Genomic DNA, 26,123 nt, shown 5'->3' with positions numbered 1-26,123 from the left:
GGCAAAAAATCTAGAAAGCTGCCTTATATAGAGTCAGGCTAACGGTCCATCCATCTCAGTATTGTCAACACTGACTGGCAGCAGCTCTCCAGGAATTCACACGTGTCTCTGCTAGCCCTTACCTGGAGATGTTGGGACTTGAACCAGGGACCTCCTGTGTGCAAAGCAGGGGCTCTGCCACGACCCTTCCTGAAGCTTCCTGCTGCTCTGCAGGGTGCAACACGCCTGGGCTGTTGCTGGATCCTTCTGCAAGTATGCTTCTGAAAGCCAGCTGCTGGGAGTCAAGAGTGCTCTTGTGCTCAGGTCCTGCTTGCGGGCTTCCCAAAACGGGCATCTGGCTGGCCCCCGTCAGAACAGGATGCTGGAGTAGATGGGCTTCCTTTGACCTAACCCAGCTGCAGCCAGGCTCTCCTCTTCTGCCTTATCCAGACTCTGGGCAGCAGGGCAGGTCCTCTAAGAACAATTTATGCAGCCACATGCACAAGACTGGCACATCTCTTCCCTGACAACTAAGCCCAATCCTGCTCCCTGCTGGTTGCCTGCAGAGCCAGTCGGGATTTTAAAGAAAGTAACAGGCGTTGAATCACAGCAGGCTGGAGGGCAGTATGGAACAGCTAAGCTGTTTTCTCTGCCCTTGTAGGACAGAACACAGCGGGGAAGCCAGATATTGGCCAGTTTTGTTTTATTTATTGTATTTTACGTATTTTAATGTTTTTGATTTTACTGATTACAATTTTATTATGTACATGTTTGATTTTATTTTTGTAAGCCGCCCTGACTGCCCCGTTACAGGGTAGAAGGGCGGGATAGAAATATTTTAAATAAATAAATACTTACGGTGCAATGTGACAAAAACTTTTTATACAAGTGGGCCAAGTAAAATAAAAATATGCTGTTTTAATTAATGTTTCTAATTATTTTAACTGTTATTACTGATCATTTTAACGTCTCTTCTAAACTGCTTGGAGATTTCTTATAATCAAGTGGTATATAGATTTTGTTAAATAAAACATAATAAATGCCAGCCTTAGGCCAACGCGAGGGTGGGCTGCAGGAGCTGGTTACAAAGGAACAGAGAGGTGCCCTAGCAAGCAGGATGGCTTTGAGGGCTGGATCAAGAGGAGTTCTGGGTGACTTTAGTTCTTCTAGATGCCTTTCTTTTTCCCGTTCAGGATGGGCTCTGGTGGCCCTCGCCATCCGCAAGCAATTCTGCTGCTCCGCCATGCCCTACCTTAAAGACAGGCTCAGTGAAAAACACCCAGGTTTAAAAAAGAAATTCCTTTATTAAAACTTTACACCCTGATTGTCCAGTGCTTTAGCTCATCATCAAGTCTATTTTATACATAACAGTAGAAAAGAACTGACCTATGGAACACTTAGGATACACCTATTAATATTTTAAAAGGCAGCATTAAAAAAAAGTGTTTCCAGGGGGCTGCTGGCACTTTTGGGGCTGACCAAGTGGAGGGCAGGCACCCAGCTGACTGGAGAAGCCTGGGCAGAACTGTTACTCTGCAGCTCACACATACTGACTACATCCTCTGCCAGGCATCCCAGCTGCCCCATCAGAGTCCATCCTTGCATCTCATACAGAAGCGCCAAATGAGGATAGGCGGGACACAAACCAGCCCCAACAGGAAGAACAAGGCATCTTCTGACCTCTGGAATCAGCACAGAATGTGGTTCTCCCTGAATGCCCACAGGTCCCTTGGTGAAGGACGGTGCCTTCGTGAAAGAGGCACGCAGGCAGGCAACATAACAGCAATGCTTGTCTGGCTAGAAAGCCTTCATAGGCACATTCATGGAGGCAGCCTGTGAAATCAGAGGGAGTGCAATGCTCTGGCAGCAGCCTGCCGGATCAAGGCCTTCCTCCAAAACGGCCTTCAAGAAGGATCGCCTTCTCAGGGCCTCGGAGGTTTCCACAGCCCCTTCTGACACCAGGGACCTGAGAAGGAGATGGAGAATATTTGGCGTATGGACAGGAGCCATTGCGATGCAAGGGAGGCCTTGCCGAGAAAAGAGGGGTGTGTGGTTCTTACAGAGATCCCCAAATTGCAGGGGTGAAAGCCAGCCAGGACCACTTGGCCTGTGGGCTGCAAAGATCCATCCATCACCCTTAGTCGTCTGCACCCCCACCATACATGTCCGCCAGCTTCTTAAAGCGACTGCCCCAGTCGTTCAAGTAATCATAATCTTGGTCCTGATCAGAGCTGGATGAGTTCAGGGAGCTGAGGGAGGGCGCCTCCGAGCCACTGCCCTCATAATCAAAAACCAGCAGGGAGTCATAGGGAGGCGCTGTGGGGTCCATATCGGCCGCTTTCAAGTTCTGCAGGAGCAAGGGAGGTAGAGTTGGCCATCAGCCCTCAAACAAGAAGAGGGCATCATAGCCCAGGAGATGCTTGCAAATACCCAGGTGATCTATGCACTCTGGAGCAAAGACCAGTTTTGCAACCATTGCCTTAAGGCATGAGAAACTGTGGCCTTCCTCCAGAAGTTGCTAAACTACAATTCCCATCAGCCAACTCCCATTGCCACCCTGGGCTCCTGCTAGGAGGAAGGGTGGGATATAAATCAAATAATAAATCAAATAATAAATCAAATAATAAATCAAATAATAAATAAATCAGCAGCAGCAAGCATGGCCTGGGATGATGAAAGTTGTAGTCCAGCAACTTCTGGAGCAAAGCCAGAGGCTCCCCACATCTGCCTCAAAACTGGGGAACCTGTGGCCTTCTGGCACAGACACTTGTCCGTACCAACTTGCCACAAAGATTCAACATTTTTAATATAAACAAAAATGCTACATAAATGCATATAATATATAAAACAGACAAGACAATATTCCCTGTAACTCCAATAATCTCACGCAAAATCATGTTTTATTTCCCTTCTGTATTTTCTTAATGGAAAGAAACTCCTGACCTTCAATATAATATAAATAATAACTACATAGGCAGCAAAAGTACTCCAAACCTATTGATATCCACCGTATACTTTTATAGGACTCTCAGTAAAGTTAGTGGTGACCATTGTTTTGCAATCTTCCCTCTCTCAAACATATTTATTTATTTATTACATTTGTATACCGCCCCATAGCCGAAGCTCTCTGGGCGGTTTACAACATATAATTTTGGTAACTTTGGTCATTCTAGCCAAATGTCAAACCAAATTTAACTATAGTTTAAAAAAAAATCCAGAAGTTGCACTAGATGAATGCCCCACTTTGAGGCAATTAAAATTTGGGCTGCTGTTAAAAGGTTGCCCAACTAGCCTGTGATGTTCCATGTTTGTACCATCTTTGAGATAACCTAGTCTTTTATATTCAAGAGTCTCAGCTGTACAGAATAGCCGACCCTGTCAGTGAGCATTGAGAGGCATTTCACATTTTACTGCTGAGGAAAATGTCAGCCATCCAACACAACTTGTCTCCAAACTGTAGCTCTCTAAGAAATAAACACTGCCGTCTGGAACAACAGACAACCTTTAGTTATTTCCTGACGAGCTACGTGCTGCGAGAGAGGTGGGGGTGTAAAATCAGAGGCAGATCTCTTCCTTCTATGAGCATGGCAGGGGTCCCAAATTCAGAGCCCATCATCCCTGACCATTGGCCATGCTGGCCAGAGCTGTTGGGAGTTGAATCCAACAACATCTGGAAGGCACCAGATTCCCTACCAGTGTTCTAGAACCCCCCGTCTTCCCTTCCAGCACACATCTCCTCCTCCTCCCCCAACCTCACCTCGTGGATGAAGTTGCCAATTTCATCCGGGTTTGCCGGGCGCGGGCGGTACTGTGGAGCTGGCAGAAGGGTGGGCACGACATCATTCCTGAGGATGACTTCTGGACGAGCATCCAGGCCTCTGTGCAGCTGGCTGAGGTCATAGTCCTTTCGGATTGAGGGAGGGGGGTTGCGGAAGAGAGAAGACAGTTGAGGCTGATGCTCAAGGTATGAACCTCGCAGAATACAACACGGTGAAAGAGCTGTGGCTATCCAAAGCGATGCTGGACTCTGTTGCAAGGCAGGGCTGTTTGTCCACCAGCCTCCTTAGTTTAGGCCACAGCACGGTGCAAACAACAGGCAAGTCAATCCGGAAGGGGGCCAGGGCTATTTCTCAGCTGAAGTCATGGGCATCTTATGGGGGCTGGGGCAGCTGCCCCTCTCTGGATAATCCCCAGATGCCCAGCTTTCTTTTTTTAAAAGAGTAAGTTTCTAGCATTCGTAGAACATGGTATGAAACAAAATTTACAGGCACCACTTAACAGTCCACCGCTCTTCCCAGGGAACTCTGGGAACTGTAGCTCTATGAGGGGAATAGGAGTCTCCTATCAGCACCCTTAACAAACTACAGTTCCCAGGATGCTTTGGGGGAAGCCATTACTGTTTAATAGCCCTTTTAATGTATGGTGCGGGTGGGCCCTCTCTCTTTTGCTCTCCTCCAGCCAAAGCGTTTGGCATACAGCTATGGATCCCTCCATCCGTCCCAAACCTGAGTTCCAGCTCTCCTCTCCTTCCATCCCAATCCCACTGCAGCAGTTAAGCCAGAGAGGCAGAAGGTTGAAAGAGGGGCCTGGGCCCTGTCACACCCCTAAAGACAAAACATTAGGGCCATGGACCAAATTAAGCTCAGAGGAAACCAAAGCTACTCCCAGGTTTACAAGGAAACAGTCCAGGCTACTGAGCAGAGCAAAGGAGTTTGCTTTATAACCAATCTTAATATACTTTGTTCTGCAAGCCGACCAGCCAGCATCAAACACTGCAAGGCAAGGCAAGAACTCTCCCATCTGACTTCAAAGGTCAACCAGCACCACTGGTATTTTAATTTATTTTACTTATAATTAACATTTGTATCCCACCTCTCCTCCAAGGAGCTCAAGGTGGCGTACAAGGGTCTCTTCACTCCCAATTTTATCCTCACAACAATCCAGTGAGGTAGGCTAGGCTGAGAGACTGACTGGCCTAAGGTCACCCAGTGAGCGGCCTCCATGGCTGAGTGGGGATTCGAACCCTGGTCTCCCAGGTCCCAATCCAGCACTCTAACCACTGCTCCACACTGGTTATGTCACAGTGATTAAGGCTCTCAAGTAAATTGCTTTTGCTACATGAATCCAGGCGAGGGGAAGGTAACGGGGCGCTTCTCCTTGGCCCATTTTGTTTCTGGCTGTGGGCAAGTCTGAGGTAGCTGAACAAGATGGAGAAGAAACCTGGCAATGGTGGAGACAAGTCCCCCCTCCAGGCCATGACCCCTGACCCACCCTGGGCTAAGTGGCAGCGCATCCTGTGCAGGAGGCCCAGCAGGCACCCACCTGGTCCTCCTCGCCACCTCCCTCTTCGCCATAGTAGAAAATGCTGTCCCGGGTGTCTTCTTCTGGGAGCAGCAAGGGCTCCTTCACCACCTTCCTCTTCCTCACGAAGAGCAGCAGCAGCAGCAGCAGCACTGGGAGGCAGCAGAAAGGGGGCAAGACTCAGTGTGCATCGCAGCAAGGACCTCTGCTGGAGGACGCAGCTCAGGGGCGGATCGCCTGCTTCCCACCATGCCGAAGGTCCCAGCTTCAACGCCCAGCAGCACCTCCAAGTAGGGCTGGCAGAGACCCCTGCCTGAAATCCTGAAGGGCTGCTGCCAGTCAGTGCAGGCAATGCTAAGCTAGATGGACCAGTGGCCTGACTCTGCTTCCTGTGCTTCTAGCTGCCTGACCTGTCCTACCTACGGGCAAACGCTTCCCCCTTGGCCTGATTCTACGTGGCAGACGGCATTCAGCGCAATACTGCCCTGGGCTCCTTCTGGGAAAAGAGTGGGATAGGCATGCAATCAAGACACCTACAAGTCGCGAAATTTCCCTTGCCTCAGCCCACTGTCACTAACCATAGGGGCACGTCTAGGAGTCTCTACAGCACTGAATGTGGTATGTAGTGGAGAATCCAAAAGATCAGAGTTTTAATTTTCATAGGAGAAAAAAAGGTCATGCTTCTAGTCCTTACTGTTGTAAGTTTGGGAGGGGAGTGGGGGAAAGCATGTCAGTTTATGACAACAAATCAGTTAAAAGCCACTTCCAGGGATTAAGTCTTGGAGAGACCTCTATGCCCCTCCCCACCTGGCTTCTCTCTCACCATGCTTGCTTCTGCATCTCCGTCTTGTTTGCAACACAGTGCCCTGTTGTCAGGAAATGTCGCTCAGAAAACGAGTTGACCTGGCTGTTCATGCACCCCATATTTTAGCTCCCCTCCCCCCCTTCTAGAAGTGGAAGGCCAGCAACTTGCACACTCACTCAGCACAGCCAAAATGGCCCCCAAGATGGCCAAGATGATGGGAGCCCCAATGAAGGGCAGCCGCTTCTCTGGGCACTGGTCCACCTGCCCCTCACATTCACAGACGGTTGCAGTGAGGACCGTCAGCCGGTCCATGTTCTTGTTGTCAAAGAGCTGGAGGTAAACTTTGTAGGTCTCTTGCTTCAAGGGCTGCATCAGGTTCAAGATTGCCGTTTCCCCTGCAAAAGAACGACCAGGGCATCAGCACAATGAAAGCAGGAACTCAGCCAGGGCCAGGAGGGACTTAGAGGTGATCTCTTCCTCTCCCCCCTGCCATCAAATGGATTATGGCTACTGAAAGCACTCTAATACCAAGCTAATGAGTTTCCCCCAACTGCCCCTGCTATAAAGGAACAGTGGCTGTTTGTCCTTGTGTACGCAGCACAGGCACTTACCCAACTTGACTGCCTTGGGAAAAAGTATTGCAAGGGGGACTGGGAGAGAGGGGAGCCTGCCCCAAGGCAATTGGCTTCCCTGGGATGTCTCTATGCCCCAGAGGGGATAAGCCCCTGCCGGAAAAGTGGGAAGGAGGAAAGGACTGCACTGCTGGCACAGGGGCAAAGATTCCTGCTCTGGCATAGGTCAGAGAGCTATTCCAGGGGGCACCCCCATCCCTACATGCCTCCACCCCACCTTTGCTGTCCATCTCTACGGCCCAGTTTTCATCAGGGTCATGGAGGAGCTCTGCACGGAATGGGGAGGTGTTGGGGGGAAGGTCCTTGTCCAGGATGCGCAACATTTGGGGGATGGGCTTGCTGTTGCAGACAGTGATCTCCCACCGGTCAGGTTCAGGGCCGTTGTCGTTCACATCCAGCAAGGTAAGCATGAGGGTGCCCGTCCCAGTAGCTGGAGGGGTCCCTGTTTTGGAGGAGGAAGGAGGCTTCAGAAACAGAGCACAGAGATGACCAAGAGGCAAGGCTGGGATTCATTTGCCGTGTCTTCCCAGGCACAATTCTGGAGCCCAGCCTTCATTTATATTCACAAAGTTCAGAACTTTTTCCAGTCGATAAGGTTACAGGGATCAGTCTGGATAAAGGCAGGCAATGTCTCCCTAAAGGTCTACTGGCCAAAGGGTGGAGCTTCTGGGTCCTGTATAGTTACATATCCCTCACTCATGGCCTCCTCCACTTTGCCCCCCACTGCAAGGCTGCTCTTTGCAAATCAGAGAGTCCAAAATCTTCCCAAATACAAATAGCAAGTTCAGAAGGCAAGAAATGAGGACATATGCAGTGGAATTCAGGTTTGTGCCCACCATTTGCATTAATGTGCTCCTGCCGGGAGGAAGGGCGGGATAGAAATCAAATAATAAATAAATAAATGTGATTTATTCTGAAGATCTATGCCGTGTGTAATTTCTTGAAGTAAAACATACTTAAGTATGTCAAGTCAAGTATATGCTTCCTTAAAGATTGATGCACAAAGTGCCATGGCTTAGATGATCCATTTGCTTTGGTTTTTGAAGAGCATTAAACACTGTTCAAAATACATGCAGGATGAGAAGCCAACACACCAGCATTGGCGTATTAGCCTACTTTTTTTTTTTTAAGCACCGAACATGAGACTTTTGCATAGCAAGAGTTAGGGCTGTGACACTGTGCATACGATATCCAAGTGCGTCTTTGCACACTGTCCTTCCCAAGAGAGGGATATAAAGTGGGTGAGGAAGGAAGGCAAGGCAGAAGTGTCCCAGGTAATTTGTATACTAACATTCTCCTCTCTCCCCCCCCCACTTGTCCTTTTGCCATCACTCTGGCTGCGGAAGAGACTGACATCTTGCTCCCATCATAGACGCAGCCGGCAGAAAGCTGTCAGGGCACCCTGATCCGCGTCTTCAGAAGGCTGGACATGCACCCCCCCTCCAGCCCAATAAACAGTCAAGTCTGGGATGTGGTTTCTCGTGGCAGCCCATGGGGAGGTGCAGCACTACAGCCATGTGCTGCCCTCACACGGGCTGCCATCAGGCGGCTGTTTTCCAAGCCAACAAAGAGCCTTTTGATTCCCCCACCCCCACCCCAAAGGGACGGCGACCCAGACTCATCTCTTCGGCTGCCCCCACTTCCCTGCCACTCAGCTCCTACCATCATCCACCACCAGCACGATGGCCATATAGGTGCTGTTCTGGACAAAGCGGGACTCCCGGTCGAGGTGGCCCTTGGTTGTGATGATGCCGTTTTCAGGGTGGATGGCCAGCCAGCCAGCCGGGTCATTCCCAATGGAGTACCTAGCAGGACAGATGGCATTGATTTGCAAGGAGCCAGAAAAGGAGGGAAGTGTTACAAGACCTTTTAACATTTCTGCTGTGGGTCTGATACGCGCGCACACAGAGCTCGCTACAGCTCTGGTAGGACTGTGCCGTCTCAGGACCCAGGTGGAGAAACTGGTTCCTTGCTCTTCTTTCTCAAGAACTGCTTGGGAAGGGTTAGCATGTCAGAGGCTTCTCCCCTTCCCGATATCTCAGCTTTCCAATTGGCACAAGGATTTTACCCATCTAAAACATTTACATTTCTTGTTTTGCATGCACCTGTTTTCCTAGCATTTTGACACAGTGCATGAGTGTGCCAGGTAGAGAGGAACTGCCACTGCCTTGGTCTTTCAAGATGCAATTTATTCTGCCTTTAATCTCCTCTCTAGGCCAGGCCAGGCCAGGCCAGGCCAGGCCAGGCCAGGCCAGGCCATCAGCATGCTGCACTGAACTCAAAGGAGATAAAACACAATCTTATTCTACCAGCTTCTATTGATCTTGAGGGGCTGCCTGCTTGCTGTGAAACTCAAGACTGCAGAACTCTTCAGTTCCCCTTATATTCTGCGACGCTTGCATATTCTTGACACCAACCTGAGCTGCTCCATTAAGAGGTATCATTTTACCTTCGCTGCATTCCCAGCCCTTACTTTAAAGCATCCTGGCATCCGTTTATTAAGACGTAGCCACTGAATGTCGAAGGGCAACCTGTTCCCAGAAGGTGGAGATGTTTTGCATCAACAAAGCCCAGTGAATGGCACTGCACTCACTAGAAGCTATCAGCCCCATCAATCTCCATCCACCTCTCATCGAGCCATTAAGCCAACGCTGCAAGTCTTTCACGTCACCCACCCCGAGGTCTGACTCCCAGCCACCTAACACACACAATGGCTTACTTGAGTTTCTGGGATTGCATCTTATCTGGGTCTTGCGCTGTGTACGCAGTGACTTTCTGCCCTATTGGGATGTCCTCGGAGACTTCTGCCTTCCGGACTGGAGGCACAAAGACTGGCGCCTCGTTCACATCCTTCACGTTGACAGACACGGTTGCCGTGGAGGTTGGCAGCTTCACCACAAAGGGGACCTGGTTGGTGACAGCCACCTGCAACAGGACCTGTTCCTTCGCTTCAAAGTCCAAGCCCTGCAGAAGGGAAGACACCAGGCAGACGGAATTGGCGTGGCTGCGATGGAAGCAGCAGAGGAGAGCAACACCAAAGGCCTGCAGCAGCCATTGTGGTGAGCCAGAGGGACGGGCATTTGCTCCCCACTCCCTGTGGGTCCCTGGTTGGGAAGGGGCTTAGCAAACTACCTTATTGCAATGACGTGAGTTATAAGCTGCAGCAGGTTTTGCAAACCTGGTACCCTCCAAGTGCCCTGGCTGGAGATGATGGGAGTTAATAGCCAAAATATCTGGAGAGCACCAGGTTGGCAAAGGGTAGGCTACAGCATTCCTGCAACTGCTCTCTAAGTAGCCTGGCTTCCTAGTCCTCATGTCAGATTAAATGCACAGACCACACTACTGAAGGATTTGAAACTGAGTGTAGTAACACCCTTAACTATTCACATAACCCAATCATTCTTTCCCAAAAGCCACTGTCCAAAGTTAATCAGTATAAATTAAGGAAGCTCAGTATATTTATACCAGTTCTCCATCCTAAAACTGCTGTTTTCTGAATGGTATATTGATATGCTGGTTGCTGTTGGTATAGTAATCGCTTGACAGTTTGGGACCAATTTACTTGGGGACTGTCTTGCGCCCTATGTGCCTATTCAACTACATTAATCTGTGGAATCTGCACTTCTACAAGAGTCACACAATATTTGTTCCACATTTTCAAGGAGTCATTCCTTTAGCAATGCAGCACCTGCACTTTGGAACTCCCTGCCTATTGACATTAGGCAGGCACCTTCACTATACACTTTGAGATGCCTCCTGAAAGTTTGTTTCAGCACGCATATCTAGACACACGTGTTTCTTACATTTGTTCTATTGATTTGATCTTTTTTATGGTTTTATACAAACTTGTTTTTAATTGGTTTGTGTATTTTAGCCATGCTTAATTGTATGTCTATCCTGCCTGGAGATTTAGTTTGTTCTGAGAGCAAAGAGTTTATAAATTTTCTAAATAAAATAAAAATAAGTAATTGGAAAGTTTGATGATTTTTTTGTTTGTTTGTTAATGCCAGCCCTGCATTCTGCTGGCTGCTTTCTTATTTTAGGAGTACATCCTAACAAATGTTTCTGAAGCAGCACATCTGAAGCAAACACAGCCCAACACATACTTTGGCCGTTTTCAGGATGCCTTCGTTGGTCTCTGGATCAGTTGATATGGTGAAGAAATTCCCTTCGTTGCCTTGCACGATGGTGTATTTGGCGACCCATGCTGGAGAGCCCACCTGGTCCTTGTCTGTCACAGCCAGCCTCACCACCTCCAGCCCCACCGCATTCTCTGGTACCTCCGCCGAGTACTGAGAGAGGCAGAGCCACCCAATTAGATGCATGGATAGGAAACGCTCCTTTCCCCTGGCAGAGCACAGCCCTGTTGTGCAGGCACTACAGAAAGCCACCCATCCCTCCCCAGTCCCTTCTGCCTCCCAATGGCCTCATCTGCAGCAGCCATCAGCCCCTCTCTGGGGTTACTGGGGCAGTCAGCGGGCATTCCTATCCTGCCAGGCTTTGGGGAAAATACCTGCCCTACCAGATATTGGTCCCACACAAGCCAAAGGGCAGCTTGCAACCAGGAGGAGGGCTCCTACCACCAACTGCTGTCTATACCACAAGTACAGCATTTGAAGTGTTCACAAGAGCTACAGTGTTGGCTGACCCCTCTCTAGATACCCCACTGGACATTTGCACAGGCAGCTGCGCCTCCCTCTCACCCCAGAAGTTGTGCCAAAGAATGAAAGATCGTTACCATTTGCTCTTTGAACTCGGGTGCGTTGTCATTTGCATCCCCGATTTCTATCACTGCTAATGCCATGCCGGTTAATCCCTCCCCGTCCAAGTCAGCTGCTTGTAGGGTCAGCGTGTATTCACTCACTCTCTGGAAGAGGCAAGCATTCCAGTTAGAATTCGAGATGGGCTGACAAAGGCCCCAGTAAGTACAGGTGGACCTCTCTTCCCCCTTTAACTCTGTGGCCACCCACTCACTGCAGACGTTTTCACCCACACATAAGCACTGGTTGTTGCTGTTGCTCTGTGCCTTCAAGTCGATCATGACTTATGGCGACCCTATGAATCAGCGACCTCCAAGAGCATCTGTCATGAACCACCCTGTTCAGATCTTGTAAGTTCAGGTCTGTGGCTCCCTTTAGGGAATCAACCCACCTCTTCTTTGGTCTTCCTCTTTTTCTACTCCCTTCTGTTTTTCCCAGCATTATTGTCTTTTCTAGTGAATCATGTGTTCTCATGATGTTTCCAAAGTATGATAACCTCAGTTTCATCATTTTACCTTCTAGAGTTAGTTCTGGTTTAATTTGTTCTAACACCCAATTATTTGTCTTTTTCGCAGTCCATGGTATGCACAAAGCTCTCCTCCAACACCACATTTCAAATGAGTTTATTTTTCTCCTATCCTCTTTTTCACTGTCCAACTTTCACATCCATACACAGAGATTGGGAATATCATGGTCTGAATGATCCTGACTTTAGTGTTCAGTGATACATCTTTGACACATAAGCAGAGAGATCTGAAAACGAAATCACATCTCCCGCCTGGATTTCTGTCAATTCCGGGAGTAGCAAAGTGGACTTCTTTGGGCCCCTGCTAGGCCTCTAGGGTACTTGACGATGAATCCATGCTGCAGCTCTAGAAGTCCCCAGAGAGGAGCAACTCCTCAGGCTTGAGAAGAGAGTTAGTGCTCAAATTATTTAGGAGCTAAATTATCTTAGCTCCAGTTCTGTTTACTTCAGAAAAGAAGAGCCCAGCTGCTGGATCAAGCCAAAGGAGGCCCATCAAATCCAGCAGCCTCTTCTCACAGTGGCCAGCCAGATGCCTTTGGGGAAGTGCAAGACGAGGCCCCGAGTGCAACAGCAGCTCTCTCTCCCCACCTCGACTCTCAGCAACTGGGTCCAAGGCACACTGCTTCCGGCGGTGGAGGCAGAACACGACCACTGGGAGCCTTATCCTCCTAAGCTGGAGGCCATCGCTACCTCTTGTGGGAGCACATTCCACAGCTTATTACCCACGTGCTGTGTGTTTTGTTTATTACGGGGCTACTTTTCCTCCAGGCAGTTTTGTTCGATTATCAGTTCTCTACACGTAAAGTGACTTCCCTTTCCCCAGCCCTGGCCTTTTCACCTCTCGGTCCAGGCCACTGGCAAGCACACTGATGACTCCAGATGTCCTGTTGATGGCAAACATCTGCTGATGGGGCACCTCAGGTACTTGGCTTACAATGGAGTAAGCGATGACCCCGTTGTAGGTTTCAATGGCATCGTCAGCATCAGTAGCAGTGACCTGCATCACAGAGGTCCCTAATTTCAGTGGGGAAAGGGGGAGGAGTGGAAAAGAAAGGGTGGGAGGAGAGGTTGAACATAACGCCCAGTATACAAAGCTGCCTCATACAAAGCCAAGCGAAAAAGGTTCATCTAGCATAGGCCTGCTTCCTCTTGAGGCTCGTCACACCTGCAGCACAGGTGCTCTGCTCCTCAACAACGGTCCTCCCATAGCTTAGACCAGCCTCCACCAACCTTCAGGGGTTTGGACTACAGCTCCCATCAGGCCCTCCCGATGGGAGTTGTAGTCCACAACATCTTGAGGGCAGCAAGGTGGCGAAGGCTGTCTTTAAGACAGGGCCAGTCTTCGTGCCTCTTTCTCCTTTACAGAACATTTGTTTCAAGGGTTGTTGATGTGGGAAGTGTCAATGGCTGAGATGGGAGTGACCAATGAGCCTTCAACAACTCTGCTACTCTCTATGGCATTCATATACATAGCAGGGTTTATTTTTCAGGAAACAAAAGGACAGCGGCACTTCGAAGACATTAGGGCACCCTTCTCTATCTTGGCGGCCTCCAGATGTTGTTGGACCCCAAGTCCCATCTGCCCCAGCCAGCATGGCCAATGGTCAAGGATGATGGCGGCTCTAGTACAACCAGATCTGGACAGAACTAAGTTTGAGAAGTCTGCTTCAAAGCAAAAGGGAACAACGGTGCCTCTTATCAAATCAACCCCTCCCCCCCAATTCTATCATCAACCAAAGCACATCTGAATCTCCACGTTGCCCTTCTGTATCCACTGAAAATGGTCCAAACCAAATGTACTATATATCATGGCTTAATGTAGGAAAATATCATCATTTGCCAAAATGAGTAAGCTAATGGAATTCACACATTTGCAAAGCGGAAATTGGATTTTATTTATCAAGATGGGGACTTTTTCTCATTTATTGGAATAAACAGCATTGTAGTTTCCACTTACAAGAACAGTTGTTTTTGAGTGCATAAGTGTGTTGCTATCAGATTTTTTTTTTTTTTTAATTTAAAAAAGAGTGGGAAGCTCCATCAATTTTGCAGCCTGGTTGCAAATATGACATGATAGTTAAGCTATACCAGGTGGTCTTATGTATGAGCAGCCTCAAGTGAACCCCTACTAGAGTTTGCATAGTGTCACCCCCAGGCTGAATGATGCTGTTTGCTCCCTCTTCCAACCTCCCCTCCCCTTCCCTTCTTACCCGGTGTCACTCCTTCCAGGACAGACCCTCTGAAGACTTCCTGGGTAAACTGGGGCTTGTTGTCATTTTGGTCTGTGACGGTGACTATTATATCCATCGGCGCCTCCACCGGTTTGCCATTGTCAGACACAGCATGGGATAAAAGCTATATGGAGAGGAAGGTCCACATTTAAAGGGCGCCTGTGCTTCTCCCACTGTCATTTGATGGGAGGAGCATCCTCCCAGCCTAGAGGCTAAACCCAGCAGGGGACCCCCACTCTGGGGAAGGGCTCCCTTACGTGGTACTTGTCTATCTTCTCTCTGTCCAGCGGCTCCGTCACTTTGATCCAGCCCGTCTCTTTCTCAATGGTGAAGACTCCCTCAGGAGGAGTATCGGCCCCCTGCCCAGTGATGCTATAGAAGATCCTGGTTTCTTTTTCCCGGCTGGATTTGATCTGAGGCAAGGAAACAAAGGCAGAGGCTGTTGCAAGCAAGGCAGATGTCATCTTTCCAAAAGGGACGCTGGTTCAGGAATGCCGAGAAGAGGTTTCTCTTCACCAGAAAAGCTCAGCCATCTCCCCATGACTCCATCGTTGCTGGGTGGAGAAAGCAGGCGCCGGCTGTTGCGCTCCTGGCAGCCTCCAGCAACATATTACAGAGAAGTGTGAAGCGCAGAGACCCTGGGAATCAGCAGCTTCTTCTGCCCTCCAGGGCAGGGTTCACTGACACGCATTCTCACAGGGCTCTGCCATACCTGAACAAGCTGCTTGGGGAATGGGCCCCTCTCGTTTTCAGGAACTCTTATGGGAGGGATAACCCACTCCCTCTTCTGCCTCTTCAGACCAGGCTTTGCCGGCGGAAACCGCAGCACCTCTGCTTGCGAGGCAAGCTCAGGCTCCTCCTGCAAGGAGGATTCAGGATTTTAGGGTTCTCCACAAGGACAACAGAAGCCTGCCCCAACCAGTAGCCACTCTCTAGACCCATGTTGGACTCTCACTCCCATCAGCTCCAGCAGCCAGAATGGCCAACTGTCAGGGATGGTGATGGGAGTTGTGGAGTCCAGCAACATCTGCAGGGACCACAGCGCTGGACAAAATCAATGGGCCAGAACAAGAGCGACAGTTACGATGCCTCGACTGACAGGCACCCTCATCCTATTCACCAGCTTTCAAGAAGGAAAGAAGGCAGATCATGGGTCTCTCAGGGCCACAGGCTGTAAGGCCAGCAATGAGCATTGGTCACCACAAGAGGCTTCGAGACTAGTCCAGTGGTGGCATCTGCCCCCGGCTGTTGGTGCAGCCAATCCTCTCCTTGGCTGCTGAAGAGGGAATTCCCTGTGCCACTCTAATCTGAGCCACATGCCCCACTGGAGAGTCAGTACCCACCGTGGACAATGTTCTCTGCAAAACACACACAAGGGAGCCAAATTCTGAAAATTGTGCCCCAGGCATGAAAGGACGCTCAGTCCAGCTAAAGCTATGGCAACATGAGGGTGGCCTCAATTTCCCACCTTCATTGACAGAACAGACGGGAAGCAGCATCTGGCAGCTTTGGCAGAACTGCTGGATCTCCAAAGTTCAGGTCAAGAGATTAAACCAACTTTTCCCAACCTGCCCCCTCCCACAGATGTTTGGACCGGAACTCCCGCTAACCCCAGCTGGCCTAGTGGGCCAATGGGAATTTGTGGTCCAAACATGAGGAGGTACCCAGTCAGGGAAGAATGGATTTGACCATGATTCATTGATCCAAGAACTAGCATTGTGCCTGAGCACTCCCCTCTTCCCCTTCTACCATGTACCAAAATGGAAAATGTCTGGGGTTTGTCAAGCCACAGTTTCCTGTTACTTCCAAACCAGGAAGCCACAGTTTAACCCAACTACAAACCAGGACCAGATTCTGGAGTGGCTTTATTTGAAAAGGTAACATCCTAAAGACTAGAATTGTTAGGAGTTTTTATTTGATGCCACAGAGACCTCAATAAGACAGTAAGATCGATCTACATTTCAGTGCCAATTCCTATCCATGCAGCAAGGCTCTCTTGATCCCCGAAGAGACAGAGAATCAACTGTTCAGTGCCAATTTGTGCATTTTCCCAGGCTAGATGTTAGCTTTATGTGGAACCGAAAGTGGTGATGGAAAGGCCATTTACAGCAAGGTTCTCTCAGTCCCTGGGAGACTGAAGCATATCTCCTCCTGAAAGTTAAGCAATTTCCCCAAGGCTGGACCGGAAGTGTGGCCAAGCCAGAAGTAAAGACCCTCACCCGCCCACCCATCCCCATTTACAGATCCTTACTGGAAAGAAGTTCCCCGCAGCAGCAACTGTGTTACAAGCCAGGGCAGAAAGGCTGCGGGGAAACCCAGAGATATTTCTGTAGCAGGAAGCAGGCCTCCCTCCTGGTGGCAAAGGAACCCCTCCTCAGAGAGGTGAGTCCCACCTGCAGAGGAACAGCCTGCCCCATTAGCATAGTTTCCACCGCAACAGCCGCTTGAGGCACAAAGGTTGCTATGGCGCCTGCCACCTGCGCTCCCCGGAGGCACAGCCAACTGGTATGTGCAGCAGTTGTACCTGGGAAGAAGGAGGGCCTTTGTTCTGCACCACCACAGTAACCGAGGCTGAAGAGGATCTGGTGCCCGTGGAATCCCAAGCATGCACAGCAAAGGTCGCCTCCTGCCCATGGAGCTGCATGCGGTGCTGCATCAGGACCGTGCCATTGGGCAGTACCCAGAAGTTGGCATCCTCTGTAGTGTACGAAGCCTGCCTCCATCCCTGACAGTCTGCAAACTGGACTGGAGAGGGAGAGAGAGGGAGGGGAGGAAGTGTTAGCAAAGGCCTGGATCCTAGCCTTGTATGCAAATGCTCTGTTTAGAAACATTGAGAACAGAATCTTACCCCTAGAGGAGATTTAATTCCGTCTCCTGCTGCAAGCTCACAGTCCAAGCTATTTAGACGCCCCTAAGCCTAACCTGAGAGCCAGTGTGGTGTAGTGGTTAAGGAGGTCGACAGTAGCCATCAGCCCCTGCCAGCACAACCATGTTGATGGGACTATGACCTGGGAGACCAGGGTTCGAATCCCCACATAGCCATGAAGCTCACTGGGTGACCTTGGACCAGTCACTGCCTCTCAGCCTCATGAAAACCCTATTCATAGGGTCGCCATAAGTCGGGATCGACTTGAAGGCAGTACATTTAAGCCTAACCTGGGCTGGCCAACCAACCTTTGCCCTGTCTCGGCACATGTGTGAACAGGTTTCCCAACTGAGAGTTTGGAGGAGAGAGACTGGAATGTGCTCCTGATAAGACATCAGCCAGGAAGTGCTGAAATATCTCTGTTGCATTCAACACAACATCTTGGGGGGGGGGGGAGAAGACCCTTTAATGCACCGGCACTAAGAGCACTTGAATTGCTTACACAGCAGGAGTAAGGCAAGGGGGAACTTTTAACAGCATGGCCAGAGCCGCATTAGAAATCCAGGCTAAGCCCAGAGTGATTAGGGAGCTCAGCTTTACTAATGTAGCAACGAGCCAAGCCCTCTGTACATGCCAAAATAGATCCCACCGTCTGGCCTTGGAAGCAGAAGCCCACCAACGCTTTGCAAATAAAATACACCAGGGACTTCCCTGCTGCTTAGGGCCTGGCCATCACGCTGACTGGTCTCCGGAGCCGAATCCCCACCTTGCAACATAGCAGGCCTCTTGTCATCATCTAATTACCTGGATTTTTCCAATACAAAAAGATAAAAATAAAATGCCCATCTTGCTCCCTGCCCTGACTTTATTTTACATTCCAGCTGCAACTCATGAGATGGGGAAAAAAACCTGGGGTGAAAAACCACCACCACCAGGCAGGGAATTGTAGCAGCATTTTCAGCAATACGGACACATTTTGAAGCCTGACTGTTCAGCCCATCGGAGAAGAGAATGCACTCTGTACCGGGTCTAAGAAACTGCAATGAGACAGGAGTGAGGGAGGCTCTGGGGCGCAAGTCCACGTGCACAAATGTGGAATGAACTTGGCCTATCATTACCCCAAACAGCACAGGGGAAAGGAAACTCAGGCATAGAAGCCGAGTGTGGCTCTCCAGACCTGTCTGGCCCTTGAAACTGTCCCCAGGCCACCCCCCTCACTGTCCCTGGATTATGTGGGTGGGAAGCCCCCCCAGAATAATATTCATCTCCCCCCTCCATATTATCTCTTTATTTCTTAGATTTATACCCCACCCTTCCTCCCAGTAGGAGCCCAGGGTGGCATATTCTTTTATGAAGCCCTCTAGCTAATCCTCCAGACCCACTGAAGTTGTTGGCAAGAGCACAGGCCATCCAGAATGCATCTCGAACAGACTCCTGCGAGAGCCTTTGGGGCCTTGGCTCAGGATCCTGCGAAAGAACGCCCTGCCCACCCGCCAGGGAACTGTGGGCAACATTTTAAAAGTGATGCACTACCTGGGATTTCCCAGAAATGCCCTCAGTCGTTTCACTGCCACCTTGTTGCCTCTGCTGCCAGTAATGTGGCTTATGAATCAGTTACAGAAAGGGAGGATGAGTCTTGTAGCCTGTTGCAGAGAAGTTGCTCCGTGCCCTTTCAAGGACTGGATCCTGTCTCTGCCGCACACATTAGAGCAGCCTTTACTAGCCTGGTGCCCTCCAGATGTTTGGGACTACAACTCCCATCGGATGTGCTGGCTGGGGCTGATGGGAGTTCAAAACATCTGGAGGGCAAAAAACTGCATTAGATCCTTCCCTTGTTACCAGATTCTTATGGTGGGGATGGACAGGCTTCAGGCATGTGGGATCAACATTTTTTTTAACTAGATTCCCGAGATCCACCAACTGAAGCCAAATGTTTGTATAATCCAGAGACGGGAAGCTGAAGGTTGTTGGACACCACCTCTAGTCCACCCTGAGTGCTGGCCATGCTGGCTAGGGCTGAGGGGAATTGCAGCCCCAAAACTTCTGGAAGACCCCAGACGAACGAAGGCTGCGCTAGGATGACTCTGATCAAGAGAATCCCTTACAGCAATTAGCCAGAGCATCATGTAAGCAGCTTTTTGGAATTATACTCATCTCACTGTTGCTGATAACCCGTTGGGAGAGAGTGAAAAGCCTGCCGTAATTAGCAGCCACGCTTAACAACTGTGAGGCACTGCAGAGGATTCCTAAGAGCAGAAGGGCTCACGAGTCATGACTCACTGGGGAGCGTGTCTAAAGCCAGGGCTGAAATGAGACCCTGAGTGAGACAATACCTTTATTTACTGGACTTAGAGATAACATCCTGGAAGCGAACTTCCAAACCACTAGTGGCAGCAGCCGGGGCCAGCCCTACCCTTAGGCAGAGTGAAACAGCCACCTCAGGCACCAGATGCTGAGGTGATCTGCCCCTTGCAGCTAGCCTCCTGCCCTCAAGTGCAGTGGAAGATGCTGACCCACTGCCTTCGTTGAAGTAAGATTGTCCTTTGCCTCAGGCAGTAAAATGTCTTGGGCCAGCCCTGGTGACAACATTGCACCAGCACAGGGAAGCTGCAGCAGCTCTGTACCGCAATGCCATCTCCAGTTGCATGTGGGGCCCGTGGACAGAGGTACCAGATTCTGGAGGAGGAGCAGTGGACTAGGCTGCAGCAGCACATTAAAAGGCCAGGCAATTCCTTAGGGCATAAGCATCTGTGGACTTGAGTCCACTTCATCAGATGCAGGAGGTACAGGGTAGCACCTCCATGCATCTGGTCAAGAGGACTCTGCTCCATGCAAACGTACGCCGTAACAAATTTGCTGGCATTTTTAAAACGCCACAAGACTCTTTTGTTGCTTTGGAAGTATCAGAAGGCCTCCATTCTGGTTCTGAAATGCAGGAGAACCAAGCCTCATTGCCCACTGAGGACGGGGGCCACTTCTGCACCATACATATAAAGCACTATTATACCAGTCATGGCTTCTCTCAAAGGATGCTGGGAACTGTAGTTTGTTAACGGTGCTGAGAGTTGGTATACCTCTATTCTCCTCACAGAGGAACAATTCCCAGAGTGGTTTAATCTCTCTTCCCAGGGAACTTTGGGAATTGTAACTCTATTAGGAGCAGAGCTTGGAAAAGTTACTTTTTTGAACTACAACTCCCATCAGCCCCAACCAGCATGGCCACTGGATTGGGCTGATGGGAGTTGTAGTTCAAAAAAGTAACTTTTCCAAGCTCTGATTAGGAGTATAGAGATCTAACAACTCTGTTCCCAGAATTCTTTGGGGGGAAACCATGACTGTTTATAGGGGTATAATAATGCTTTATGGTGCAATGTGGTCTGAGTCACATCCACCTCATTTATTTGATTTCTATCCCGCCCTTCCAGCAGGAGCCCAGGGCCGCATTGAAAGCACATGGCTTCCCCCAAAGAATCCTGGGAAGTGTAGTTTGTTAAGGGTGCTTGGAACGGTAACTCTGTGAGGGGTAAGCCACAGTTCCCAGGATTCTTTGGGGGAAGCTTCAAATGTATGGTATGGATGTGACCTATGTCCCCACAGCAAGTTTGTGGAAACTCCCCCTGCACTATCCTCCTCCCACCCCAGGGATCTGCCGTGCCAGATGTGCAGCAAATGAATGCACAAGACCCCTTTCGAACAAGGACCAGCACTCAGACTGGGAAAGAACAGCTTCTTCTGACTCTGCGCACATCAGGCATGGAAAGGTTTGGAGGTCAAAGCCATCTCAGCCCATCGCTGAGTTCTCATCGCTTAGTGGAGTCTGAAGTGCCCCACGGCCATTAGCAGAACCCTCTGTGGTGCCATTACTGGAAATCGCTCCGTTCCTTCCTTCCTTCCGCGGTGTTGCCAACAGCAGAGGTGGAGAAAGCAGTTGCCATGCATCCCCCCACCCACCAGGCGGCTCCTTACGGACAGTCACGTGCCTACCAGAAGTCCCCACGGGTGCCTCTTAAGAGCACACAGCAAGGGCCAGAGAGAGTCCGAAAGAGGCCCTTCATATACTGCAACCTGTCCCTGAACACACAATTCAGCCTTGGGGAAAGCATGCATGGACAGCCACTAGAGCAATTAATCCCAGACTAGTCACCCCTCAACAAGAGTGAATAAGTTGGCCATTAACTCCTCTTACATTTCACTGCGCCCTGGAATGGTGCTCCAATTCCAGCCCTCCAAGTGACGGGGGGGGGGCAGGGGCTGTTCTGCCTCACTGTAGTTCCCCTGTGGAGTGAAAGAGGCACAAAGAGCCTAGGAGAAGATGGTGCAAGAGCTGCCCCTGCTCTCTCTGCACCTAGAAGGGCAAACAGCTTTTGCCCCACCTTCCCAGCAGGTAATTGGGGAATGCGCTTCCAGTGCAGCCCTGCCCCCACCTCGCTCCCCTCCCCTTTCTCCAGCACGCAAGGAATTTGAGGCAGCCCCCCTCCCCCCTGCTCTTATCTCAAGGCCCCTCCATTACAAAGGTCAAGCTGTGCAGGAGGTGAGAAGATGCATGCAGAGCTGCAGGCTGGACCTGCAGCAAATTCAACCCTCTCTGAGCAGCTCAGTGCACACCAGGCAAATTCAAGGAAGAGCCGGGCTGAGATTGGATAGGGAACCTCCCTTCCTGGTCACAAGGGGGAAGGTATGCAAGTAGCCTAGGCCGGATCAGTAGAAAAGCTTTGCTGTGTGGGAGAAAACGCTGCAGGAGTTTCAGACAACCCATTTGCAACTGCCAGAACAGTTTGAGAGGATTTTTTACACAGTGCAAATACACACAGAGGCATCTCTTCATATCACAGATGCACAGACTCCATCATAGCCCCACTGGCCAGGCCAGGCAGCCCTGCTCCTTAATCTCAAATACACATGCTGCAATTATTTAGCAGAAATTAAAATGCACTCTGCACATGAACCAAAGCTATGCACTCTGCACATGAACCAAAGCTATAGTTGCTTTGCATCACCATAGCAAAGCCCTGGCTTGAAGTCACACCTTGGAACTCCTGCCCTATTTCGCAGCCCTCATCCACGGCACTCTGGAGGGCAAAGGACACTTCTAGGTGCTGAGAATTTCTTGCTGCTCCTCGACATTCCAGGGACTACCAATAGCAACAAGCAATGAAATCGCAATACTGTGCAACTTGGATCATCTCCCTGCTGCAGCAGAGAAACACAGACCAATCCAGAGAGATTTAGCGAGCCAGGATTTCCCCATCGTGCTGTGGCACTGAGCTGGCTCAGAATCCTACATGTCAAGAACTCAGAGGTAAGATCAGGTGGAGATTACATGAATGGGAAACTGGAGTTGTACAGCCGTCCACTCCCCCCCCAACAATGCAGGAAGTCCAGTTTCTAATGGCAACCCCCCACAAACATCTGCATTGTAAGGATTGTAATGAGCTTTGGGTGGAAGCCAACACTCTCTCTGTGCAGGCTGGGTGAACAGGTCACTTTCAAACACTGAAAGGTCTGGCTGAGCAAGGGCGGGTGGGCAGGCCTCGTGCCCCCACTCTCTCTAACCGCTCGTCCCACCCCCTTTATTCCCAGTTCCAAGTCAGGTGGAACAAATGCTGGATGGGGAGGAGAGCTGGTGGCTTGCAACCGGGGGTGGGTGGGTGGAGAGGTTTGGTCCAGTGAAGCGGATTCCTGCCTCCTGGCAGGGGCAACCAAGGAAGGAGACAGACAGACCGGCCTCTGTTCCAAGCACAATGTCCCTGTTTCACAAAGCAACATTTGCTGGCAATCAGGATACCCAGCAGGCCAGCCCCCACCCCCAGCATCGTCTTGAGAGCAGACCCCAGCGAACACGGAGGAGGAGGAATGAGGGGACATAGCAGCAATCATGGCATCCGGACCAGTATCCCGGAAAGGGAGCTTACACAGCAGGTGCCAGAGATTCATCACGCAATGAGGTAACACCCACCAAAATAACATGGCACCCCCATGTTCTCTCACTCACCAACAGGGGGGTACATGGGGAAGGCTGGAAGACTTGGGACATCAGCCAAGCCCAGTTCTGTGGGCCCACAGGCTGCAAGGGCTCACCTGGGCCTCCTCCACACTGTAGGAGTTAAAGCAGGGCTCAGGGAGACCGGCCTTCAGGGCTGGCACAAGGGAGGAAAGCTGCCCTGTGCGCCAAGACTCAAGGGTGCCAGCGAGGCACGCCTGGTGCAAATTCCCCTTCGGCTGCAAAGCTCCCTGGGTGACCCTGGGCCTGCCACTCGCCCTCTCAGGCTAGCCTACCTCACAGGGTTCTCAGAAGCGTAAACTGGGGGCAAGACGGATGTGGCTGCCCCAACTTCCTCTGAGAAAAAACAGGAATTATAGGAATAGATAATCGGAGTAATTTTAACCCACAATCCCCACAGAAAGAGCACAATCCATTCTGTCCCACAACTGAAAACGCTTACCAAGAAGCAAACTGAGCTGCAAGTGCTTCAGGCAATGGAGCTGGAGCTCCCAATGGAGCGCAGAAAACAGTGAAACCCATTTATTATTATTATTATTATTATTATTATTACTACTACTACTACTACTACTAGCTGCCACCAAGGATACACAGCTTTTGGATTTTCTTCCTCAGATGTCAGAATGCCTTCAGCCTGCCCTTATTTGAAGCTTCACACAAACACCCCCAGCCATGTCGAGGTGAGGGTGGCGCCTGCGCTGCCCAGAACTGAGAAAAAGCTGAACTGGGAAGAGGGGGGTGGGGAATAGGCCACAAACTTATGCCGTGGGCTAGAAGAGGGGCTGGCCGATGAGGGCCACAGCGTGAGGTGACTCAGCCTCACAGCCTCAGCTCCCTGCCTGGAATTCCATCCCAGCGCCTTTGTCCGTTTAAGAGCCACCCCCTCCAGCGCAGCTTGGCGAGGAGCCGTCCAGCCCCCGCCTCCCACCCCGCTTCACAAACACGGGGGGGGGGATGGGAGAGCACGTGGCTCGGCCTGGCCAAAGCCTCTCTCCGCCCCCCCCCGCCAGGTCCAACCGGGTGACCCATCAAGGCCCATCAGCCGCAGGGGGGGCAACAAATAGGCACGCACACACCGCCTGCAGGTCACCGCCGAAGACCCCCCCTCCCGCCTGGGGATGCCAAAGAAGCCGCGCCCAGGCCAGCAGAGGAGCGTCAGGGGCGCGCGGCCACCCCAGAGCCCGAAGCCATGCTGATGGGCGCTCGCCAAGCCCGCTGAAGGCTCTCAGAAAGCGGAATGGGGGACTACTGGGCACATAGCCTGGTTGCCAAGGGGCGGGCCCGGGAGCCTCTGCAGCGTCAGAGGCGAAAGAGAGTCGCTTTAATCCCAGGGAGAAGGAAAGCAGCGCCCGGGGCGGCCGATCACCGGAGCCGTCGCGGCGCTCGGCCGGCACCCGAGCGGGTCGATCCTCTGCCCCGAAGAAACGGCACTACACGGGGAAGCGAAAGGGAAACCAGGATCGGAACTGGGGGAACCAAGGGGGAGGGAAGGAAGCGAAACCGGAGAAAGAGCGGAATGGCAGCAACAGCGCCCAGACATCACGGAGATGGGCTCGCTTCAGGCAGACGCTCGAGCACGTCCGATCGCGTCTCCCTCCCCCACGAACAGAAAGCGCCGAACCCTCTTCGCGGGCTAGGCAAGCCATTAGGCAACACTCCTCCCTCTCCCTCCCCCTCTCCCTCTTACCTTGGCCCAAAACGTGGCCCCGAGGCAGGTCTCCGTCGGGCACCACGAAAGTGAAGCGTTTCGAAGTGAAGCCAGCGGGGCAAGGGGGCGTCCGATCCCCTAGCAGAGTCCCCACCTGAGAGGGGGGAAACGGAGGGAGGGTCAGGCACTTGAACTCCCACCACACCCCTCCTGCCTGCCCCTGTGAATCGAAAAAGGGCACCCTAACTGCTGCCCCCCGGAGACAGAGCAGCCCCTCTCCAAATATAGAACACTGGGCTTTTTTCGGGGCGTGTGTCCCGCGGCTCTCTTTCTCGACGGCTGCTAGTCGAAGGGCCTGCATGCCAGCCCGGACTCTGCCCGTCGCGGAACGCGCTTCGCCGGACACTCACCTTGAGGAAGACGAGGAGGAAGGGGGGGTAAAGGCAACTCCGCCGCGAAGCCATCGCAGCCGCCGCCGCGACAGGAACAGAAATAAAAGCGCCGCCGCCGTCAGAAGCGAGAAGCCTAGCGGTAACTCCGGGCGCGTCCCACCTCGCGTTGGCACCACTCCAGCCGAAGGAGGACCCCCGTACCGCTCGCCTGCCTGCTTCGCTTTGCGTGCCGGGCTCCGCCCGCCCCGCCAGCCGTCTTTAAAGCCGCGGCTGCGCCAGGTGAGGCTCCATGGGCGGGGCTCCCCTTGACCACCGCCTCGGCCCCGGGGGGCGGGGGCATTGCACAGGTTTTGCAAAAAGGAGCGGGAGAGGCAACACCGGGAGCGTCCGAAGCGCTGTGGAAGAGGCCTGGGGCAGTTCCGGCGCTCCTGGCCCTGGCAAGAGACCCGCCCCACTCTCGCCGTCTATGGCCGTGCTGCAGTTTTGCGCCTTCTGAACACGGCAACGTAGAGGGCGCCGAGGGCCCGGGTTGGGGCAGGGAGGGAGACTTCCCCTTTCCCCTCCCCCCTCCATTTTAGCACCTCCTTAAACGCTTCTTTCACCTTTTTACATCGCAGAACCCCCCCATCTCTCGATTTTAACTTTGTAATTTTTTTAAAAAAAGAAGGTCCAACTGGAAGCTGCATTTTGAAAACCCAAGTAAGGAAAGAACACTTTCACAGGGAAGGCCTCCCCTAAAGAGGGATTGCACGAATCTGCTCCCCTTGCACTGTCCAGCTGTTGGTCTGCCCGGCCCTTTGAGTCCCCAGGTGGGTGGGGGCCTTTTTCACCCTTCCTTGTTGCAACTCTCCGCAGGGCCTCACTGCTGGCCACCCCAACACTGGCTAACCTCAAAGACCAACTCAATCCCTCTCTTGAAGCCGAGTGGCTTCCCTCCAAGAACACTCACTTCTTCACACAGCACATAGTTAACCTATGGAAT

General features: G+C 51.4%; 1 protein-coding gene across 1 annotated transcript; it reads right to left on the bottom strand.

Moving 5' to 3' along the window:
* Positions 1-1,263: 1,263 nt before the first annotated feature.
* Positions 1,264-25,449, bottom strand: LOC133369053 (B-cadherin-like). Its single transcript, XM_061593905.1, has 16 exons — positions 25,160-25,449; positions 24,789-24,903; positions 16,759-16,979; positions 14,947-15,093; positions 14,492-14,647; positions 14,214-14,358; positions 12,842-13,017; positions 11,456-11,584; positions 10,824-11,009; positions 9,437-9,681; positions 8,380-8,522; positions 6,935-7,159; positions 6,262-6,480; positions 5,302-5,432; positions 3,737-3,883; positions 1,264-2,326 (listed from the first exon to the last, which is right to left on the bottom strand). Exons 1-16 carry the CDS (start codon positions 25,211-25,213, stop codon positions 2,117-2,119), a joined length of 2,649 nt encoding a protein of 882 aa, XP_061449889.1. The 5' UTR covers positions 25,214-25,449; the 3' UTR covers positions 1,264-2,116.
* Between the last annotated feature and the right edge of the window lie 674 nt (positions 25,450-26,123).

The sequence above is a fragment of the Rhineura floridana genome, chromosome 13 (genome assembly GCF_030035675.1).
Source record: "Rhineura floridana isolate rRhiFlo1 chromosome 13, rRhiFlo1.hap2, whole genome shotgun sequence".
Classification (NCBI taxonomy): domain Eukaryota; kingdom Metazoa; phylum Chordata; class Lepidosauria; order Squamata; family Rhineuridae; genus Rhineura; species Rhineura floridana.
This window is presented reverse-complemented; position numbering and strand designations above follow the sequence as displayed.

What these genes read in the sequence shown, in the direction of transcription:
- LOC133369053 (XM_061593905.1), bottom strand. Translation starts at nt 25,213, where the DNA reads ATGGCTTCGCGGCGGAGTTGCCTTTACCCCCCCTTCCTCCTCGTCTTC. An exon ending in AGAAGATAGACAAGTACCAC is followed by an intron (nt 14,359 to 14,491) that starts GTAAGGGAGCCC and finishes CTCTCCATATAG; the next exon opens with CTTTTATCCCATGCTGTGTC. An exon ending in GAGGTGGCGAGGAGGACCAG is followed by an intron (nt 3,884 to 5,301) that starts GTGGGTGCCTGC and finishes TCAATCCGAAAG; the next exon opens with GACTATGACCTCAGCCAGCT.